The 21576-nt window shown below is 40.1% G+C and overlaps 1 protein-coding gene across 3 annotated transcripts; it reads right to left on the reverse strand.

The window, feature by feature from the left end:
* Positions 1-1188: 1188 nt before the first annotated feature.
* LOC135555649 (putative E3 ubiquitin-protein ligase UNKL) lies at positions 1189-11785 on the reverse strand. 3 transcript variants are annotated; one of them, XM_064988272.1, is made up of 16 exons: positions 11701-11785; positions 10664-10873; positions 7549-7725; positions 6465-6598; positions 5734-5869; positions 5520-5637; positions 5306-5390; positions 5050-5210; positions 4424-4612; positions 3827-3880; positions 2995-3172; positions 2799-2888; positions 2467-2700; positions 2114-2307; positions 1739-1996; positions 1189-1557 (listed from the first exon to the last, which is right to left on the reverse strand). In XM_064988272.1, exons 1-16 carry the CDS (start codon positions 11763-11765, stop codon positions 1402-1404), a joined length of 2439 nt encoding a protein of 812 aa, XP_064844344.1. In that variant the 5' UTR covers positions 11766-11785; the 3' UTR covers positions 1189-1401. The 3 variants fall into 3 exon arrangements, with proteins under 3 accessions (XP_064844344.1, XP_064844343.1, XP_064844345.1); XM_064988271.1 differs by having other exon boundaries at positions 6465-6631; XM_064988273.1 differs by lacking the exon at positions 4424-4612 and having other exon boundaries at positions 6465-6631.
* Between the last annotated feature and the right edge of the window lie 9791 nt (positions 11786-21576).

Raw genomic sequence — 21576 nt, forward strand, 5'->3', positions numbered from 1 at the left:
TACAAATCGTGTACCTGGGAATATATAATGTTCTTTCTACTGAACATACTAATTGCTGCAAATATTAAAAGGACCAAGATATAGAGTGAGGAAAAATACATTTTGAACACAGTAGAAGGTCATTTCAATTAGATTAACCTAGCTAAGCACATTACACTGTCATATTTGAAAACACAACTTACAGGTTCAACACCAATGATGCATCTTACAACAAACACCAGTCTAAAATGTATAGCGGAGCCCGTTTTTATCTTGTTTACAAACAAGACCAGAGTTGTTTCCTTGCTTGCATACTCCCAAACACTAAATCAAAAATGGTCATTTGAAATTATACTGAAGCCGCATCAAAAAGCACCATTGCCTGTGTAGACAAGGAAAATATATTGTTTTGTTTTATGTTTTGTATGCGTGAAGTCAGGACACAGGCACTGACAAGATGTATATCTTCATACAACTATAATCTGAGGAAATACTTTGACATAGGATTGGGCAATACACATGATGCAAAGTAACAAAATTAAGTAGATATATGTGCAGAGGCTTTGACTACCTGTGTCTGCTTTTACAACAATCCTCTAAGAATCAATGGTCATGGTTATCATCTAAGGCAAGGCACTTGAGACTAGAGTAGAAGCCAAATATCAGATATGTTCTAGACATGTTTGAGAGCTAGTAGGAATCCTATCAAATTCACCAGGTCAGACGTATGTACATCAAGACATGCTCCTCTAACAACTACATAATGAACAATTCAGTAATCACTAAAAGACACAGTAATTGATTTCCTAACTGCTTTAGCATAAATGTGCCTTACTGATATTACAGCTGCTGGTTATGCCTAAAATGCATTCAAAAGTGTGTACTTTTTTGATGGAAAGGTATAAATTAAAGAATGAAAAGTATAAACTATTGTTTAGCACTTTTCTATGAAAACTAACAAGATATATAGAACTATACCATGATTTAACAACAGGAAACATGAAATATTCTAGTATGTTTCACAGTACACACAAAAGCTCGATACATTAGCATATTAAGAAAAAAAATATATAAATCTAACAAAAACAGCTCAAAGCTAATTTCTAAAATACCCTTTAACAAATTCCCAGGTCAACAAAGTGCTTTACAAGAAATCAATCTTCACAAAGATGGTTGCAATACTAATGTTTGACTGATGTGTTTCAAACTTTTTGGAAAATGTAAGTGATCCTTTACAATACAAAATAACATATTACATTTAAGTACTTGATTTATCAAACACCATTTATGTAGTTCAAATTAAACTATTAATTGAATTACTATATGAAATAGTGAAACAAAATGCTATTTATAAAATGTAAGCATGTATTAGTAGTTCTTCAAAGGGCAAATTCCTTAAGTAGTACCTTGAATAATTGTACATCACCACTTCAATATTTTTGTCTTACAGTATGGACATTCTGATTTACTAGGTGCACAGTTCTTACAAAGTACATAATGTTGGCAAGGCTGCAGGACTATGCAACGATCATGCGTTTGGCAAACTATACATTTCTTTGACTGAAGCTGATATAATACCTGTGTTGGGAAGAGAAGAGGTTGTATCAGAAACTACTCGCAACATAATAACTCAATACAATGATTCCTAACAAGATCTTTAAAAAATATATTTTTTAATGCTTCACTCGGCTAAAGTCTGCCATAATGTATATCCTGATCACTATAAATAAGAATGTGCTTAGTATCTGGCCCGTCTTACCCCGTCTATAAGGTCTAGATCAGTGCGCAGCTGGCTCTGGATGGAGTGGAGCTTTGGTAGAGGGAGCTGGTCCAGGTCTCCATAGCTTCTAAGCAGGGGTGTGCCAGGGGAGCGACACAGCACATCAAAGTCCCCCTGGAGCTCCTTCAGCTTGTGCTCCGTGTCCTCTCGCGTCTGCTCTGCCAGCTGCCGCTCCGCCTCGGCTGACTTTGCTTGTTCTTTTGCATCATGGGAGTCTTTCTGCCAGGCCTCACATGCCTGGAACAGACAGACATGTCAAATATATAATTGGTTTAACAAGGGTTGGGATGTATTGCTTACAGAGACAGTGCCTTTAGTTCATGTCATAGTTCTTGCATGGGACTAGTGACTGACCTGCTTGACCTGGTGCCACGCGTCTTCCCATTGCTTGATCTTCCTCTTGGCCTCATCCAGCTCCCTGAAGAGCCGGTTCAGATCAGCACTGCTGCTCACAGTGGTGGAGCACAGGCTGCTGAACACTGGTGATGGGCTGGGAGAGAAGTTGCCACTCACAAAGTCCCATATGCTGCTAGCACCCCCATTCAAACCTATAAGGTGGGATCAGGACAATTGTTCCATGTCAAAGCACAAAAAAAAAAAGTGTTGCATTTATAAAATTGTTGATGATGCCTCAGAAGTAAAAAGGAATAATGCTCACTCTTGCATGTTTGTCAAGATTGCTAGTAAATATTATATTGTTAACTTACCCAGAGTGTTCTGAGAGGAGGTAGGTGTTCCCAGAAGGCCATGCTCAGGTTTGGTTAGCAGGCCCTGAGGTTGAGTCTGCTGTGGAGCCATTCCTGACAACAGGCACTGGGACAGGGACTGGGAGAGAGAGCTCAGAGGGGAGGCAGAGAGCGATGAGTTGGAATTCAATGAAGAAGACCGTGCAAGGGAGCCAGGGATGTTGACCGGAGCGGATCCTCCCAACATCCTTTGACCTAGAGGGCAATGGGAAGCATAAATCAACTTCGCAATTTAAAAATGCAGAACACACTTAAGTCAATTGTGTTCAATGTTTCAAAAAAGGTTTGCTTACTTAAACCAAGACTATTGTTTTCTTGCTCCTCAAACTCTTTATCAAGAGAGGCAACATTGATGTCACAAAAATTCAGGTCAAGTGCAGAACCTGAAAGAAAAGGCAAGTAGCTTTTTTTATTAGGAAAATAAGTATTCCTTGTATAAAGAGGTACATTCACCCCTCAAACAAGTTTGTACAATACAAGTACACTTACCTATAACTGACTCCACAGTATTGCTCCCAGGATAGAATGGGGTTGCTTTTGCATTCATTGTTGATAAGGTGGTGGGTGAGGAACTATCTGATCCAATACTAGAGGCCAGGCTAGATTCTATACTGGAGGTTATGCTGGATGCCAGAGGGTTCATCCCAGAGAATACACTATTGTGTGTCTGTAAAAGAGGCGTACATAGCAAGGCATTGTTTCATTAATAGTGTCATTTTGAGCAATACTTAGCTTTACTACATTGGTGCTCGGTTAAGAAGACAAGATACCATGCCTGGTCATATGCTTTAGATGGGAGATCATGACTAGGCCTTTTTAATCAAGTCGATTGGACGGATCCCAATGACTTTGAAATTATAACAGCAAAACCCCTTTGCCTCCACAGGAATACCTTTAAATAGAAAATGTTCTACATATCACTAACAGCGTTTCCCCTCTATTTTCAGCATAGGTGGCAAAATTGCAGTTTTAAATCTAAGTTCCTGCAATTCTACACATTTTGCCATGGCTTATGCCATCAGTGACATGAACATATCAATGGGGGTCCCATGCCATTTTTGGAATTTTATACTCTCCCTGACTGTATAGTTCTTATTTTTGGTGATTATTAGTTCTCAAATGATCTTATTTAAAAAAATATATAGCCCCATTATCTTTTCTACATGCTTTATATCTGGTTTTGTAATTTAAGTTTACACTTCAAATGAAAATGATTCTCCATAAATCATATTTTTTGGACTGGCGATAAATTAATATTGGGGAAACACGGTCACTAGCCTCTAGAAATACAAAGGCAACGACAAATGCTTAAGTTATTCACCTGCTTGTCTAGGTCCATCATCTTTTGATCGATATGTCCCTTATAGTTCTTTATCTGAAAACAGACAGCACATTCACATGACCCAACACTTAAACCCAGCAATTGGCTGGGTCTTAGAAAGCCAACACCTTTCTTAAAAGTGAAGAAAATTCAGTTAATAAATCAGTCATCTGCAGCCCTATCAAAAGAGAGGAAATGTCTAATGTCATCACCACAACCCATTAAGACAGTCTAAAACTAAATAAGCAGACATTTGTTTTATAACTAATATATAACATGAATACAAGTCACATATCCAAACAATGTCTAATCTAGGTTCATAAAATGTTAAGGACAACACTGAATTTGACCTGGAATGGGTAAACTATTATTTATTTTTGTCTTGGTTGTTAATTTCAGTATTCACCAAGTCATCACAAATTTATAGAAAATGACAATATAAAAAAAAGTGACTGACAAATAATTGAATATAGAAATAAATCAAAATAATGGAAACTATGACCAAAGTGTGTATAGCAGTGGGTCAGGCCCTACACTAAGCGGAGTACAGGGGTCTTCCCATAAGGACGGGGAAAGAGAGCAGTCTTATTGTAGTACCTGATCCTCGCGTTCAAAGCCCGGCGCTTTGGGATAGTTAGACGTCAGAGATGACACACTTGATGTGGTGGACTCTGAACATAAGCTACCATTAGTTAAGCATTTGGACCTGCCGATGGGTCCGATTGGGGACAATGAACTGTTGCTTCCTGAGCTTGGCGTTACAGTCGGACTATTAGAATATGAAACCTGAGGGAGAGAAGTACACATGATCTTAATAGGGTTTTAGAGCCAGCCAAACAAGCCCAGCTTTCCTAGCGAGGCCAGAGAGCAGATGGAATATTGGCTTCAGAGAGAGAAAATTACACTGAATTGTTAAAGTTTGGTTTCTGTTGAATCCTATACTAATTTGAATTACGCTGTATATTTCTTGGTGCACTAGTACTACAAGAAACAAAATGATGTTACAGACTAGTGAAATACAAGGCAAGTACAGAAAACAGAAGAACGGAAACATAAAATGACAAGAATATACAAAACAAAGGTGTAACAAATAAGGAAAGTTAACAGCTTAAATGTCTTTTCAGGGTCTAATCTATAGACGGCATGTTTTTCATTCAAACTGAGATGCCTTTGTAAAAGACAGTGGAGAGAAGCAGAGAGGGAGTAGTAATCAGATCACATACATTCCCCACTTGGCCGTTGTTGATGCTGCTGACGGAGTGTGCACTGCTGCCCCACTCGCTGACCGGACACTCTGAATACTGCTGAGAGCCCAGCTTGGCCTGGGAGCCCGACTGCATCGCTGTTAGCAACGAGTTCATGGTCTCTTCCGTGGAGGGAATTCCTGAAAGAATACACAATCACAGACAGGAGGTTTTAAGTTTGAGAAGTTGCCAACAAGCAAGACAGCGGTGACTTATTTTGAGGTGCTTCACTTACTTTCTACATGCGCAAACGCACAGAACGGCCCTCTCGGACAATAACCAGTTTGCCTCATGTCATTGCATTTGGTGGATTTGTAGATCTGAAGTGAGAAAGACAGGTTCTCTGCTCATAACTGTGGGGCATTTTCCCAAAACAAGGTTTGACAGATTCCCCATTGCAAGAGACAAAATGTGCTAAGCATTTATAAAGTGTCAAATGTCCCACTTACCTCTGGGTGGAACTGCTGTTCAGTGCGTGAGTGACAGTATTGACAGCTGTCTCCACTGTCACACTTCGATGGCTCGCCCCACTCATCCCCATGTTTCACATTGGGACACGGAGTTGACCTGACACATCATTCAAGGGGTTAACTACATATTACAGAATTATTACACAGTTGTCAAAGGCATTCTCTTTGTTGTTAGACAGTCCTAATCTCCTACCTGTATTTGAACTTGCGTGGATTTCGTCTTCTGTCTCTACTATTGTGGTAGTGAGGACAGGCATAGCCCTGTCTGCATAGTCGTGGAGGCTTGGTGCACTGCTCTGTTTTGTAGTTCGCTAAAACAAAATTGGTGTCTGGAAGGAAAGCACACAATGAGTATGTTGCATGTACACAATAAACAATTATTGTGGATAGTCAGATTATATTAATCTCTTGATTTAAAATATTTACATGCTTTTCAAGAACGAGTTCCCTAATAATCCTATTTACATATCAAAATAAATGCTCTACCAGCGAAAACATTTTGATTCTTAGTCCAGACAAAGTTTGTATGTGAAAACTATTTTTAATATGCACTCACTCACTTCACTCGACAAAAGGAGGAAAGCTTGTGCACACCTCTGAACTCTGATCAAAGCATTTACATGTCCTAATAATGAGAACGAGTGCGCCGAAATCCAGGTGTTTTAATCGGCGTATGCTTACTACCATTATGATCTTACACCAATTAAGATAAGCAGAGTAAGGTGTTAATATGACTAATGCCATACTCTGCCATAATCAGTTTAATATTGATTTATTAATGTGCATATAAACATACTCAGTGTAAGACATTATGTTATTGACCTAATGCCAAAATATAACAACAGGTCAAGGAAATCCAATCAATAGAAAAATAATGTGGCACTGGGTGACACCGCCACCAGAATCAATGTGTCTGCTGCTCACCTTGCCACCGGGGGTCCTCTGTAAGAGTCTTCTCTATCATGGCTTGGCTGGCCAGTACGCCAGGCTGTAGATCAGGGATACCTTCTCCAGATCCCAACTGGCCATTCTGGAGGGCTTCCTGTGCCTGGATCTCTCTGTGCACATGAAGAAGATCAGTGAGAGAGCTACTACACAAAACAAACAAAAAAGAGGAAGAGACAAATGTAGAATATTCAGGCAATGCCTTGCTCTTAGACTTGTTCTGCTCAACAGTTGCTAGGCAACGCTTGAGCGTGCCTCTGATACCACATTTACTGTTGTTTTTGTTGAATTATTTCAAGCTTCCATTCCTTAATGTGATGTCATTCATGGGACGTTGGACAGGGTATTGCTATTTTCCAGTGACGGGTATTTAAAATGTGAACACATGATTCATAGTAAAATAGCAAATGTATGTTATTGTTACAGTTAAGTCCATTGCTTGTATTATACAGATATTGGCCTACTTTTTGTATCCATCTAAGATGTGGGGGGATATTACTTCAAATATACCACTGAATCTTTCATCCCATTAAAGAAATAACAATAACACTTTAATTGTTTGCACAGTAAATGGTACTCATCAAAACCAACATCAACCCTGGCAATAAGTAAACTATGACTGATGTCTATGAAGATAAAATTGTGGTTTCATCTGCTCTTAGCCCAACCAATTTGAGAGGCATCAGGGAGACTAATTGAGCTAAGAAAATAGATGAACATGCTGCATTCTCCCACTGCCATGTATGGGCATTTACTGGAGTGGATACAGACTTATCACTTCAGCGGGGACAGTTAGACGTACCATGTTGAATCAAAGTAACACTAACAATGGTAAAGAAGGGGTTGACAGCTTAAAAAATATAGTCTACGGGTAAATTTAAGAATTTCATTAAAACTATACTGTACGAATGGAATCAGTTGGTACATTTTGTCAGTGCATGGTCAGACCTTGCATGATTTATCGTTGTGTACTCAGCTAACTGGCTTAACAAGCCTATTCACATGTTTGTTGATGGTATGACACCTTGAGAACAGAGTGGTTACTAAAGGCATGATAGATCACCTGATATCGTAGACAGGGGGGCGGAGATCATGTGGGCCATGGGCAAAGGCGCAGTGTAGGCCGTTCTTCACGCAGTGCCCGCGGGCATCAGTTTCATGGATACAGGTACCAGTCTTGTAATAACGAAGATGGTACTTGCGCTCTGTGTCCCCAGTGGTCCGGTGCAAGTAAGGACAGCTAGACAGGAAAGGAAGCAATGATTAGACAAATGCAGACTTCCTTATTAAAATGATCAGGATTTGATGTGACAGAGATACAATCTGCATAAAATCGGTCTCTATCCTATGTTTCTAGAATTCTATGCTGTGCTTTTCCTAAGAAGTCATTCCACAGATTTTAATTGAAAGGAAACAGACCGAGGCTAAAGGAATGAGTTACAGAGCATAATGAGATATCGGTCTTCCTCCCCGTATTTGTGGCAACCGTTCTTCTTGGTGCTTAATATTCACATCAGACAAACAAAAATGTAGCCAATGCCCACAGTGGGAGTCAGAGGAATGCAACGCCTTTTATAGATACAGCGCTCTCACAGGCTTTGATGTATGGTGAGGAATTGAACAGAAATAATACATTGCTATGACTGTGCTCAAATTCACATTGAAAACAAATAATTTCCTCAAATACAGCAAAAAGCTTCTTACTCTGCAGCAGTAACCATGGCAATGGATGTGATGTCACAAGAAGGGAGCAGCCACTGGTAGAATGAGGAATAGAGAGTGCAAGTGCTTGCTCTCAGGCAGAGTTTAAATATTGTATAGAACTTTCAATATAACAGCAGGTTGAATTGAGGAACATCGTTTACCTTCCGCTGTGAAATTCCAAATACACTGATATAAGAAACTGGAACTCAACCTCTCAATGATAAACCACTAAAGTATTCAGTATGCTACACATTTGCCACAAATACTGACCAACACACTTTAACCAGACCGGTGCGATTGATGATTGTCATTGAACTAGTGAGTGAGACGTCTCGAGTTACTCAATTTCTTTATGGTGCTCTGACACAAATAGGCCCAAATTATAGAAGTGGCTTGAATATCATGTTTCAGAGCTGTTCTTCTTAATGTTGAACAGCATCTTTCTCAAGATATAATCTAGAACATCCATCCTGTCTTATTAAATAGGCTAGGTTATTAGCTGTATAGCTTGCTTCCCTTCAGTGAACCTTTAATTCTGTTAATTTTGTGGGGAGACTTGTAAAATCCCCAACCAACACATCGGGTGGCCGATAGCCTAGTGGTTAGAGCATTGGACTAGTAAGTGAAAGGTTGCAAGAACGAATCCCTGAGCTGACAAGGTAAAAATCTGTCGTTCTGACCCTGAACAAGGCAGTTAACCCACTGTTCCTAGGCCATCATTGAAAATAAGAATTTGACTTGCCTAGTTAAATAAAAGATAAGAAAAATATTAATATTTCTATTTTAACTGATAGAGGTGTCAGTAAGTATACTAACAAGTACATCTGCCCCAGTAGGCCAAGCATGAGCATTTTGTAATATTACTCAGGACAGGTTAGCAGGGCTGGGAAATGCCTGAGACTTCACAATTATATTTCAATACTTACGTGCTGATAAAATAAGGATTGTGATTGGCTCCCTATTGAAAAAGAAGATAGAGAACAAGCTATGAAGGAAAAATACTGGAGATTTGGTGTAGGTACTGGCAACTATAGCATAAATAATATATTGTGAATAGGATATATCGTCAAAAATAATATCCTGATATGTAAGTTCCCCCTTCACTACAGGGTAGCATTCTTTTTTGTCTGTGTTTTTTTCTATAATAACCCTGTGACTTTGTTACACCTGGTAACTGAATATGGTAGCTTTTATTTTAGGTGGATGTAGATGAACTGCTAATTAATTAATTAAATTCATCCTTCCTTTGGTGTCTATCTGCACCACCACAAACCTTCTCATATGTAATCTCAAGTGACAAACTGTATCCGCCCAACCTGACACACTATATCATGTCAAATATTTTAGACTATTACCATTTGTTTATGCTATCATTATCATGATTTGTAAAGTCACAATATGTAGGTTCATATGGCCTATTCTTTGTTACTTTCATTTTCAGTAGATTGATGTCACACCAGTAACGAAAACTACAGTTCTAAGAATGAGCTGAAGTGGCATACCCCAAACATTCAAAATATGTTCCTCTGATTTTGTTTAAAAAAGTGAAATTAGCTGATACTTTAAGGGTTGGGCCTAAAAATGCTGCAGTAGCCATTAAATAATAGAGCAAGAATATATAAAGACTTACATACTCCATTTCTACCCCTCAGTATATCTATTAATTACCATAAAAGAGTTATGCTTAGGCTGAGCTGATACTTGAACTTGCATGAAACCACAAGGAAAAGTATCAATTCATGCTTCTTAGGATTCAATGAACATAATGATATAAAGTGCAAGTGGTAAAAACCAGACACGTCCATGTATAAGTACTTTTAACAACATTAAGGATACAAAAACAAAGCAGAAACTCGTTCAAAGCGACCTCATTTTCAACGGACTCATGAACAATAAACATTGCTTGTTCGACCAATGGGAGAAGGCTATGTGCAAAGGCGGTTCAATCATGAGCAAGAAAACGGGGTGTGTTCATCGTTTCCTCGCAAACTGGAGGAAGAAGCTCAACCCCACTCTGCAGCTCAAAACAGACGTGTCCAGCGAGAATTACAAAAAAACATCCATGAAATGACAATGAATGCGGTTGAATCATTCAATTGGTTCCGCATTATTTAGAACGTCTGTCGTCCCACTCCGGGGCCATAGGAGGCCATGCGGATCGACATTAGCTCGAACAATAGACAAGTCAACACCACCATGTGCAAGCTAGGTCATCACCAAGCTCGTAGTGCGAGCTGAATTCTGTGCAACGAGGATCATTCACTTCAGGAATTCCTACTGAAACAATGCAGTATCCATAAAATATTAGCAACACCGTTATAAGTGTGCTCACTAAACTGGCAACATGCACAAATTGAGATAATTCTCAACCGGAATGAACAACAGCCACAACATTGATAAGCATGATACAGTAGCAACAATCTAACCAGACAATAATAATTCACAGAAAAAAAAAATTGAAGCTTCACACTTACTCCTCTCCATCTGGGCAAATGCCCGTAGTCTCGTCATATTTTGTGCAATAAACATCAGGGCTGTAGTTAAAAGTTCCATCTCTTCTTCTAATCGGTCGTCGTCGCCTCTGGTTGAGGAAATGCCAATGAAAACATGTAAAGGGTCTATGTTGTGTGCACTTGTGCTGCAAGAAGAGGGGGCACTGTTCGGTCCTAAACTCCTTCAAATATCTGCAAAATGGAAAGACAAAGGCAGTGTTAATGAAAGACACCACCTGACATCGTGTAAAAAAGTATCGGAGTCCAAAGCTCAAGGGGAATATCACATCTAACTTTGATATAAATATTACAGCTTCGCTATTTGAAATTTAAATTAAACAATATCTATGCTAAAGGTAAGGAGATAAACGTTTACACCATCTACAACGAATATTTGATTGACACTAGCTAGCTATGTAGCTGAATTTTACAATCACTCGAACTGATAAAACTACTTGGTAGTGATAGCTAGTAGCTATCTACCTTGACCATTCACATACAATCCACGCAAGATTTTCGACGTTGCATTCTATCAAACAACCAGAACGTACGTCAAAACATATGCGTAGACAGACAGCAAATAAGGCCGAGGTGGAAAGAGGAAAAGGATAACACTGCTGGCTGGCAAACCATTCAACTTCGCTAACGTTACCCAGTCCACGCTAGCACGTTTACTGGCTAGCTAACGTTAACCACCAACCAAGTTCCTGCGAATTCCGCTTTTTAATGTTACGCCTCTTTTTTATATGGAACATTTTCACGGTCACACAATACAATTATACACACGTATTTGTTAAAATTCAGTTACTGTATCAATTTGAATATGTATCTAGCAAGTTAGCGCTAGGCTAACTGCGTGCATTGGAAAGAATTTACAAAAGGAAAAGCACCATGTTTTACTGCAAAACGAGTGAAGAAATATCAAGCAGTCCAACTATTAAAAAAAATATTCTGTACATAAAAGAAGCACGATATTTTAAGGAATACGTCTTTGTCCATATAACGTTTGCTTTACTTACGTATAGTGGGTTGGTTTCTCGGTTTGAGGAGAAGCGTTCGCCGCCGTTTTCGAAACCGACGGCATTTTCAGTCAAAACAATGAAACGCGCCTGCGCGAACTGTTCCGTTTCGTTCCATTTACGTACGGAGTGAGATTTGTTTCTTTTTTCTGTAAATGTGTCTACCACGATCCTTGCGTATATTCAACATAAATCACAAATAAAACTTTGATATGTGAATATATTAAAATAAAACTAGTTCAGAAATATGTATATACATTTCAAATTAAACCATAATCTGTGAAACTGTATAAATATTTCAAATATTAACCATAAATCAAGAAATAACTGTGATCTGTAAATATATTCAACATAGCTCACAAATAAAATTACAATTTGAACAAATGTACAAAGATTTGTGCAAATATTCAGAAATCCCAAATATTTACAACCATGTATTTGCGCATTCAAAAAGTGCATGTGGATCTGTAAAAATAGCAATAGTAAAGTTACATAAGCAAAGCGCACGAATCACATCAAAAATATGCTTACCAAAATCATCATCAGCAACACCATCACATTACCATCATCATCATCATCATCCCCATGTTATGATGACCAAAGACATTGATACCAGTTCCTGTTCACAGACTTACTTGCCCGCCTGCCTGCAAAGGGCAATGGCCATTAGGGGGTAAAGGAGTGTTTGTACAGGTTGGTCTTGACAGCTGATTCAAATAATCAATTTGACCAATTACCCTGAATCAGCTGTGTAGTCATGCCAGGACAAAACCTCAAAAAGTCCACCTCTTTGGGTCCCCAGGACCGTTTTTGGGCGAGTCAGCTGTCAGATCAAACAACTAAGGAAAGGTTTGAAATAAATGGGAGATTGACTAGTGGGGAGTTGCAGTAGGGTCCAAAAACAGCGGGTCAAGCATTATTGTCAGGTTAATAATTTTTACAACTTTGCCTTTTATTGAACAGGCAACAATGCCCAGGCCCTCAACGATGCAACACAATACAGAGATGTATTGACAGTACTCAGACACAGAATGCATGTATTGACTAGGAAACAACATTAATACATTTATCTAAGGATGCACAACAAATGACTTGGCCAGCTTGCAAGCCTAAACGGAGCAGAAAACAGTAACTGGATTTCTAACATTTCTAATCAGATAATGTTACTATTTCTCAAAACCTCCACACCAGTCGGGAAAGAGTGATTTGTCCTGCCAAAGCATCAATTGCCCTGTTAAGTCCCTGAAAGACAACCGATTGACAAAGATGATTTGCAACATTTCAATTTAGCTTCCGAGCCAGATCACCAACTCAGATTTTTTTTACTGAGGAGTTCTTCATAATTGACACATTCCTGAATTAACAATAACTATTAAGCAGTGTTGTAAAGTACAGGGCAGCAGTGTAGCCTAGTGGTTAGAGCATTGGACTAATAACCGAAAGGTTGCAAGTTCAAATCCCTGAGCTGACAAGGTACAAAATGTCGTTCTGCCCCTGAACAGGCAGTTAACCCACTGTTCCTAGGCAGTCATTGAAAATAAGAATTTGTTCTTAACTGACTTGCCTAGTAAAATAAAAGTAAAAATACTTTAAAGTAGTGTTTTGGGGTTTCTGTACTTGGCAAGTTTTACTTCACTACAGTCCTAAAGAAAATAATGTACTTTTTACTCCATACATTTTCCCTGACACCCAAAAGTACTCGTTACGTTTTGAATGCTTAGCAACAGAAAAATGGTCCAATTCACACACTTACCAAGAGAACATCCCTGGTCATCTCTACTGCCTCTGATCTGATGGACTCACTAAACACAAATGTTTCATTTGTAAATTATGTCTGAGTGTTGGAGTATACCTCTGGCTTTCCGTAAATAACATTTTAAAAATGGTGCCGTTTATTAATAGAAGGAATTTGAAATTATTTTTACTTTCGATATATATTATATTTTAGCAATTACATTTACTTTTGATACTTAAGTATATTTCAAAACAAATACTTTAGACTTTTACTCAAGTAGTATTTTACTGGATGACTTTTACTTGACTCATTTTCTATTAAGGTATCTTTACTTTTAATCAAGTATGACAATTGGGTGCTTTTTCAACCACTGCTAACGTCAGTAAATTTAATTTAGGTGGTTTGTCTGAACAGGTGACGAGATCGCCTGCTCGCTGTCGATAAACACACTCGGCATTGCATGCATCCAATGGTCAAATGTAATATTCATACGAAAGTCCTTTGTTGAACATTTTAACATAATTTGTTGAATAAATAAACGTTATACTCACATTTCACGAAGCTGTTCTTTCTTCTAGCTAAGAACAAGAAGTGCACAGTCGTGATGTAAATTCATCATTGCTCGTCACGTGACATAAAGATTATCCAATGAATAGAGATACCCGACTCTCATTTGAAGCCACATTTGTGGATTGCAGTACATGGACAGGTGAGGGAGAAAATCTCAAAATTCTATAAACACAGAATACAGATCCACAAGCACTTTTTGAATGTGCAAATGTACATTCCACATATTTAAATGTTAGGGATTTCTGAACATTTGCTCACAAATCGTTCTACATTTGTTCAAATTGTAGTTTTATGTGTGATCTATATTGAATATACACTGCTCAAAAAAATAAAGGGAACACTTAAACAACACAATGTAACTCCAAGTCAATCATACTTCTGTGAAATCAAACTGTCCACTTCGGAAGCAACACTGATTGACAATACATTTCACATGCTGTTGTGCAAATGGAATAGACAACAGGTGGAAATTATAGGCAATTAGCAAGACACCCTCAATAAAGGAGTGGTTCTGCAGGCGGTGACCACAGACCACTTCTCAGTTCCTATGCTTCCTGGCTGATGTTTTGGTCACTTTTGAATGCTGGTGGTGCTTTCACTCTAGTGGTAGCATGAGATGGGTCTACAACCCACACAAGTGGCTCAGGTAGTGCAGCTCATCCAGGATGGTACATCAATGGGCGCTGTGACAAGAAGGTTTGCTGTGTCTGTCAGCGTAGTGTCCAGAGCATGGAGGCGCTACCAGGGGACAGGCCAGTACATCAGGAGACGTGGTGGAGGCCGTAGGAGGGCAACAACCCAGCAGCAGGACCGCTACCTCCGCCTTTGTGCAAGGAGGAGCACTGCCAGAGCCCTGCAAAATGACCTCCAGCAGGCCACAAATGTGCATGTGTCTGCTCAAACGGTCAGAAACAGACTCCATGAGGGTGGTATGAGGGCCCAATGTCCACAGGTGGGGGTTGTGCTTACAGCCCAACACCGTGTAGGACGTTTGGCATTTGCCAGAGAACACCAAGATTGGCAAATTCGCCACTGGCGCCCTGTGCTCTTCACAGATGAAAGCAGGTTCACACTGAGCACGTGACAGACGTGACAGAGTCTGGAGACGCCGTGGAGAACGTTCTGCTGCCTGCAATATCCTCCACTATGACCGGTTTGGTGGTGGGTCAGTCATGGTGTGGGGTGGCATTTCTTTGGGGGGCCGCACAGCCCTCCATGTGCTCGCCAGAGGTAGCCTGACTGCCATTAGGTACCGAGATGAGATCCTCAGACCCCTTGTGAGTCCATATGCTGGTGCGGTTGGCCCTGCTAATGCAAGACAATGCTAGACCTCATGTGGCTGGAGTGTGTCAGCAGTTCCTGCAAGAGGAAGGCATTGATGCTATGGACTGGCCCGCCCGTTCCCCAGACCTGAATCCAATTGAGCACATCTGGGACATCATATCTCGCTCCATCCACTAACGCCACGTTGCACCACAGACTGTCCAGGAGTTGGCGGATGCCTTAGTCCAGGTCTGGGAGGAGATCCCTCAGGAGACCATCCGCCACCTCATCAGGAGCATGCCCAGGCATTGTAGGGAGGTCATACAGGCACATGGAGGCCACATACACTACTGAGCCTCATTTTGAGTTGTTTTAAGGACATTATCAAAGTTGGATCAGCCTGTAGTGTGGTTTTCCAATTTAATTTTGAGTGTGACTCCAAATCCAGACCTCCATGGGTTGATAAATTTGATTTCCACTGATAATGTTTGTGTGATTTTGTTGTCAGCACATTCAACTATGTAAAGAAAAAAGTATTTAATAAGAATATTTCATTCATTCAGACCTAGGATGTGTTATTTTAGTGTTCCCTTTATTTTTTTGAGCAGTGTATTTACAGATCATATATTTATTTTTATAAACTGGGTGATTCCAGCCCTGAATGCTGATTGGCTGACAGACGTGGTATATCAGACCGTATACCACGGGTATGACAAAACATTTATTTTTACTGCTCTAATTACGTTGGTAACCAGTATATAATAGCAGTAAGGCACCTCACTCCGTGATGCGTCATGCATAGGAACAGCCCTTAGCCGTGGTATATTGGCCATATACCACAACCCCTCTTGCCTTATTGTTTAAGTGACACATGGTCAATATTTGTGAAATATCTTTTACATATTTACAGGTCATGGTTATTTGTGAGTTATACCGTAAAACTTTTCTTTGTAAATTTACAGCATTATACTGCCAACAGAGTTGCAAGCTTAATACTGTAATTTTGTTTACAGCAGAGATGCTGTAATATATTTTACAGTACTATTTTCCTTATTGTAAAACATATTACAGAATCCCTGCTGTAAATTTAGAGGGATGCTGTAATGTTTTACAGTAAGGAAAATACTACTGTGAAATATTTTACATAATCTCTGCTGCAAAGCATAATTACAGTATTAAGCTTGCAATTCTGGTGCCAGGATAATGCTGTAAATGTACACTGAAATTCTCTCGGAAATCTAAATGTTAGAAAAACAATACATTTGTAGATAAAATTAAGCAACAGAATTGACAATATAAGTAACAACAGTTAACTAAATAAGATCATCATTGCAACACTAATTTAATGGGGAGAGAGCGACCAAAGAGAGGGAGTTAAAAATTGGGATTGATCATAGATCTAGGATCAGGGGCAACTCTATTTGGGGTAAGGGGGTTCAGAGGTGGGGAAACACATTGGGACAGTTTGGGCAGGAGAGCATTCAGAACAGAGAAGTCAGTGCAGTATCAGGTGCTCCTCATGGGGCTCCCTAGCAATCCTACTCAGTTCTGATTTGTCAGCTCTACTCAAACCCTAGGTCAAGCATAGAGCAAGAAATAACGGAATGAGACAGAGAGCAGGCAACATTGCCCAGCCCCTCAACGATCTTGGTGTTCTTTGGCTCAGGGACTATGGTGGTCTGCTTTAAACATGTTGGTATTACAGACACGGCCAGGGACAGGGTGAAAATGTCAGTGGAGACACTTGTCAGTTGGTCAGCGCATGCTCGGTGTACATGTCCTTGTTTAAAGGTCTGTTGACCAGTTTAAAGGTCTTCCTCACATCGGCTGTGGAGAGCGTGATCACACAGTCATCCGGAACAGCTGATGCTCTCATGCGTGCTTCAGTCTTCAGGAAGGCAGTGAGTTGCTGCGCAACAGCTTTTTCTAAACATTTTGAGAGGAATGGAAGATTCGATATAGGCCGATAGTTTTTTATATTTTCTGGGTCAAGATTTGGCTTTTTCAAGAGAGGCTTTATTACTGCCACTTTTAGTGAGTTTGGTACACATCTGGTGGATAGAGAGCTGTTTATTATGTTAATTGGAGGGCCAAGCACAGGAAGCAGCTCTTTCAGTAGTTTAGTCGGAATAGGGTCCAGTATGCAGCTTGAAGATTTAGAGGCCATGATTATTTTCATCATTGTGTCAAGAGATATAGTACTAAAACACTTGAGTGTCTCGCTTGACCCGAGGTCTTGGCAGAGTTGTGCAGACTCAGGACAACTGAGCTTTGGAGGAATTCACCGATTTAAAGAGGAGTCCGTAATTTGCTTTCTAACGATCATGATCTTTTCCTCAAAGAAGTTCATGAATTTATTACTGCTGAAGTGAAAGCCATCCTCTCTTGGGCAATGCTGCTTTTTAGTTAGCTTTGCGACAGTATCAAAAATAAAATTTGGATTGTTCTTATTTTCTTCAATTCAGTTGGAAAACTAGAATGATCAAGCAGCAGTGAGGGCTCTTCGATACTGCATGGTACTGTCTTTCCAAGCTAGTCGGAAGACTTCCAGTTTGGTGTGACACCATTTCCGTTCCAATTTTCTGGAAGCTTGCTTCAGAGCTCGGGTATTTTCTGTATACCAGGAAGCTAGTTTCTTATGACAAATGTTTTTAGTTTTTAGGGGTGGAACTGCATCTAGGGTATTGCGCAAGGTTAAATTGAGTTCCTCATTTAGGTGGTTAACTGATATTTGTCCTCTGACGTCCTTGTGTAGGCAGAGGGAGTCTGGAAGGGCATCAAGGAATCTTTGGGTTGTCTGATAATTTCTAGCACGACTTTTGATGCTTCCTTGGTTGGGGTCAGAGCAGATTATTTGTTGCGATTGCAAAAGTAATAAAATGGTGGTCTGAAAGCCCGGATTATGAGGAAAAAACATTAAGATCCACAACATTAATTCCATGGGACAAAACTAGGTCCAGAGTATGACTGTGGCAGTGAGTAGGTCCAGAGACATGTTGGACAAACCCCCCTGAGTCGATGATGGCTCCGAAAGCCTTTTGGAATGGGTCTGTGGACTTTTCCAAAAAATAGAATATTATCTACTATGACTACAAGGTACGATAGGAATTCAGGGAACTCAGTGATGAATGCTGTATATGGCCCAGGAGGCCTGTAAACAGTAGCTATAAAAAGTGATTGAGTAGGCTGCATAGATTTCATGACTAGAAGCTCAAAAGACTAAAACGTTGTTTTCAATCAGGGACATGTTGAAAATGTCAGTGAAGACACCTGCCAGTTGGTCAGCACATGCCCGGAGCACAGGTCCTGGTAATCCATCTGGCCCTGCAGCCTTGTGTATGTTGACCTGTTTAAAGGTCTTATTCACGTCAGCTACAGAGAGCGTGATCACACAGTCGTCCGGAACAGCTCTCATTCATGCTTCAGTGTTGCTCGCCTCGAAGCGAGCATAGAAGTGATTTAGCTCGTCTGGTAGGCTTGTGTCACTGGGCAGCTCACGGCTGTGCTTCCCATTGTAGTCTGTAATAGTTTGCAAGCCCTGCCACATGCGACGAGTGTCGGAGCCGGTGTAGTGTGATTCAATCTTAGCCCTGTATTGACACTTTGCCTGTTTGATGGTTCGTCGCAGGGCATAGCAGGATTTCTTGTAAGCTTCCGGGTTAGAGTCATGCACCTTGAAAGCGGCAGCTCTACCCTTTAGCTCAGTGTGAATGTTGCCTGTAATCCATGGCTTCTGGTTGGGGTATGTATGTACAGTCACCGTGAGGACGACGTCCTCGATGCACTTATTGATGAAGCCAGTGACTGATGTGGTGTACTCCTCAATGCCATCGGAAGAATCCCAGAACATGTTCCAGTCTGTGATAGTAAAACAGTCCTGTAGTTTAGCGTCTGCTTCATCTGACCACTTTTTTATAGACCGAGTCACTGGTGCTCCTGCTTTAATTTTAGCTTGTAAGCAGGAATCCGGAGGATAGAATTGATTCAGATTTACCAAATGGAGTGCGAGGGAGAGCTTTGTACGCGTGTCTGTGTGTGGAGTACAGGTGATCTAGATTTGTTTTTCCTCTGGTTGCACATTTAACATGTTGATAGAAATTTGATAGAACTGATTTAAGTTTCCCTCCATTAAAGTCTCCGTCCACTAAGAGCGACGCCTCTGGGTGAGTGGTTTCCTGTTTGTTTATTTCCTAATACAGCTGACTGAGTGCGGTCTTAGTGCCAGCATCTGTCTGTGGTGCTTAGGTGACTTCGTTCTACTATTGCAGTGGGGTAGCTGTTGGGTACATTTCAGGGATGAATGTTGCACATGGGTATGTGTGAAACTTATCCTCAACCTGAAGTGTCCCCACTTGTGCCACCAAATAGCTAGGGCCGGATTTATGATCTCAGGTAAAGCATCCGAGCAAGCAAAACATCCCCCTCTGTCTCCGTATGTGTAGACCATGTATCTGATGCTGTCTGGACATAAGGAGTATGGCATGTCAAAATGTTTCTGGTCAGACAACTTCAGATACAAGGCCTACATATAGTAACACAGAGCAGTGCTGTTTCGCTCACTCGTTTCAGCAAAGAGGGAGAGGCGAGGTGAGAGGGCTTACTGTCACCAAAATCTGTCCTGAATAAGCCCAATGCGTTTCAATGGGCATAATATGCAGATCTAAACTAGTCGCCTGCATTCCCTTAGTTTTTGAGGGGGACTGTGTTGCATGGCCTGCTGCTGGCCATTCACTCCACCCCTCCATAGCCCCAAATGCAATACACTGTATATGGAATACTGGGGTGGAAAATACTCAGTAGGGTCTCTACTAACCAAATGTTTACTTTTTGAGGGGGACCGTGTTGCATGAGTTGCTGCTGGCAATACATTGTGTGCCTTCTGGCCCCTACTACAACACACAATCCAAGTGTGTATAGTGTGTATGTTATGTGTTTGTATGTGTGTTTGTACCTGTATGTGATTCTTCAGTCCTAACTGTTTTTTAAAATCAGATTTTACTGCTTGAGTAAAAAAACAAGTAGTGATGAAGTCAATCTCTCCTCTATTTTGAGTCATGAGAGATTGACATGCATATAATTAATGTTAGCTCTACGTGTACATTTAAGGGCCAGCTGTGCTGCCCTGTTCTGGGCCAGTTGTAATTATGCCAAGTCCCTCTTTGTGGCACCTGATCACACGACTGGGCAGTAGTCCAGGTGTGACAAAACTAGGGCCTGTAGGACCTGCCTTGTTGATATTGTTGTTAAGAAGGCAGAGCAGCACTTTATTATTGACAGACCTCTCCCCATCTTAGCTGCTGTTGCATCAATATGTTTTGACCACAAGTTTACAATCCAGGGTCACTCCAAGCAGTTTAGTCTCCTCGACTTGCTCAATTTCCACATTATTCATTGGTAAACACTAATGCTTTTGGCACTATTTAAAAGCTTATTCAGTTTAGAAGGGTTCTATGTACAGTAGAACCCTCTTGCCTTCCAAAGAATCCATTTCCTACCAAATAATCATAAAAGAACCCTTTCTTTCGAAAAGCGGTTCTTAGGATGAAAAAGGTTCTAGGTAGAACCTTTTGCCTTATAAATAACCCTTGTCTTCCAAAAAAGGGTTCTTCAGATGTAAATGGTTCTTGGTACAACCCTGTCCCTCCGCAAATAACCTCTTTGGAACCCTTTTTTCTAAGAGTGTACTAATTAGATCAGTATCTTTCAATGTAATAATACTAACTAACTCAAGATTTGATAAAAGTGTTACAAAAATCTTTAATTGCTTTATTTTCAAACATGAATTTTAGGAGTCAGAGTGTGGGGCAGCCACCTCTCAATAGGAATGGGTATTTAAACAATATATTAACTATATTAATTTAACAATGTTTGTAATTGACTTGGAATTAATTAGAATATATTATGATATAAATACGTCTTCAAACGTTGATTTATTTACTTTGAAATGTATCTGTTTTTTTAAATAGTACTTTGATTGGGGACAGCAATTTGAACCACTTCTGTAGAATCACCAATACAAATTATATAATTTAATGTGCTTTTCCTGACTTGAGTTTGCTGAAAATCAGCCAACAGATCATTCAGCCAATCGATAAATTGGTGGAATTGTCTATTGATTGATTGAGTCCTGACACAGTATACGAACACAATCTATTGTAGTGACAAAGGGCAGTAGGCCAGATTCAAACCTATATGGACACTTTTAGCCATGTGTGCCGCAGTGCTGTGGAACTACCGCTACACCAGCCAGGTGTCAGTAAGTGATCTAAAATGCTGCCTTCGGGATCAGTGTGGAGAGAAACATTTAC

This window comes from Oncorhynchus masou, chromosome 15, assembly GCF_036934945.1.
Source record: "Oncorhynchus masou masou isolate Uvic2021 chromosome 15, UVic_Omas_1.1, whole genome shotgun sequence".
Lineage (NCBI taxonomy): Eukaryota > Metazoa > Chordata > Actinopteri > Salmoniformes > Salmonidae > Oncorhynchus > Oncorhynchus masou.

Coding starts and splice junctions, on each gene's coding strand:
- LOC135555649 (XM_064988271.1), bottom strand. CDS start 11,765: ATGCCGTCGGTTTCGAAAACGGCGGCGAACGCTTCTCCTCAAACCGAG. Junction 7,726..10,663: donor ATTTGCCCAGATGGAGAGGA/GTAAGTGTGAAG, acceptor TTTCCTGTCTAG/CTGTCCTTACTTGCACCGGA. Junction 5,870..6,464: donor AGAGGACCCCCGGTGGCAAG/GTGAGCAGCAGA, acceptor CTTTCCTTCCAG/ACACCAATTTTGTTTTAGCG.